The sequence below is a fragment of the Apaloderma vittatum genome, unplaced genomic scaffold (assembly GCF_000703405.1).
Source record: "Apaloderma vittatum isolate BGI_N311 unplaced genomic scaffold, ASM70340v1 scaffold33539, whole genome shotgun sequence".
Classification (NCBI taxonomy): Eukaryota; Metazoa; Chordata; class Aves; order Trogoniformes; family Trogonidae; genus Apaloderma; species Apaloderma vittatum.
The window spans coordinates 4,537-4,772 of record NW_009734032.1 but is presented as its reverse complement, the minus strand read 5'-3'; the positions used below and the strand labels follow the sequence as shown (position 1 = coordinate 4,772).

General features: G+C 64.4%; 1 protein-coding gene across 1 annotated transcript in view; it reads left to right on the top strand.

Moving 5' to 3' along the window:
* Nucleotides 1–96: 96 nt before the first annotated feature.
* Nucleotides 97–236, top strand: part of PSMD3 (proteasome (prosome, macropain) 26S subunit, non-ATPase, 3) — a gene marked incomplete at its 5' end in the record, with an annotated part of 3,573 nt that continues 3,433 nt past the window's right edge. Inside the window, one exon of the mRNA XM_009876128.1 lies at nt 97–232. Within this exon, the coding sequence (XP_009874430.1) occupies nt 97–232 (136 nt within the window). The remainder of the gene's footprint in view (nt 233–236) is intronic.

Below are 236 nucleotides of genomic sequence, written 5' to 3'. Positions count from 1 at the left end.
GGAGGTCCCACCTCATACCTGGGGAGGTCCCGGCTGTGCTTTGGCAGAGGCCCCTGGGAAGTGCACGCCAACAGCGCGTCCCGTGTGTTCCCGCAGACATCAAGGAGCACGTGAAGCAGCTGGAGAAGGCCGTGTCGGGGAAGGAGCCGCGCTACGTCCTGCGTGCCTTGCGGGCTCTGCCCTCCACCTCCCGTCGGCTCAACTCCAATGTGCTGCACAAAGCCCTCAATGGGTTT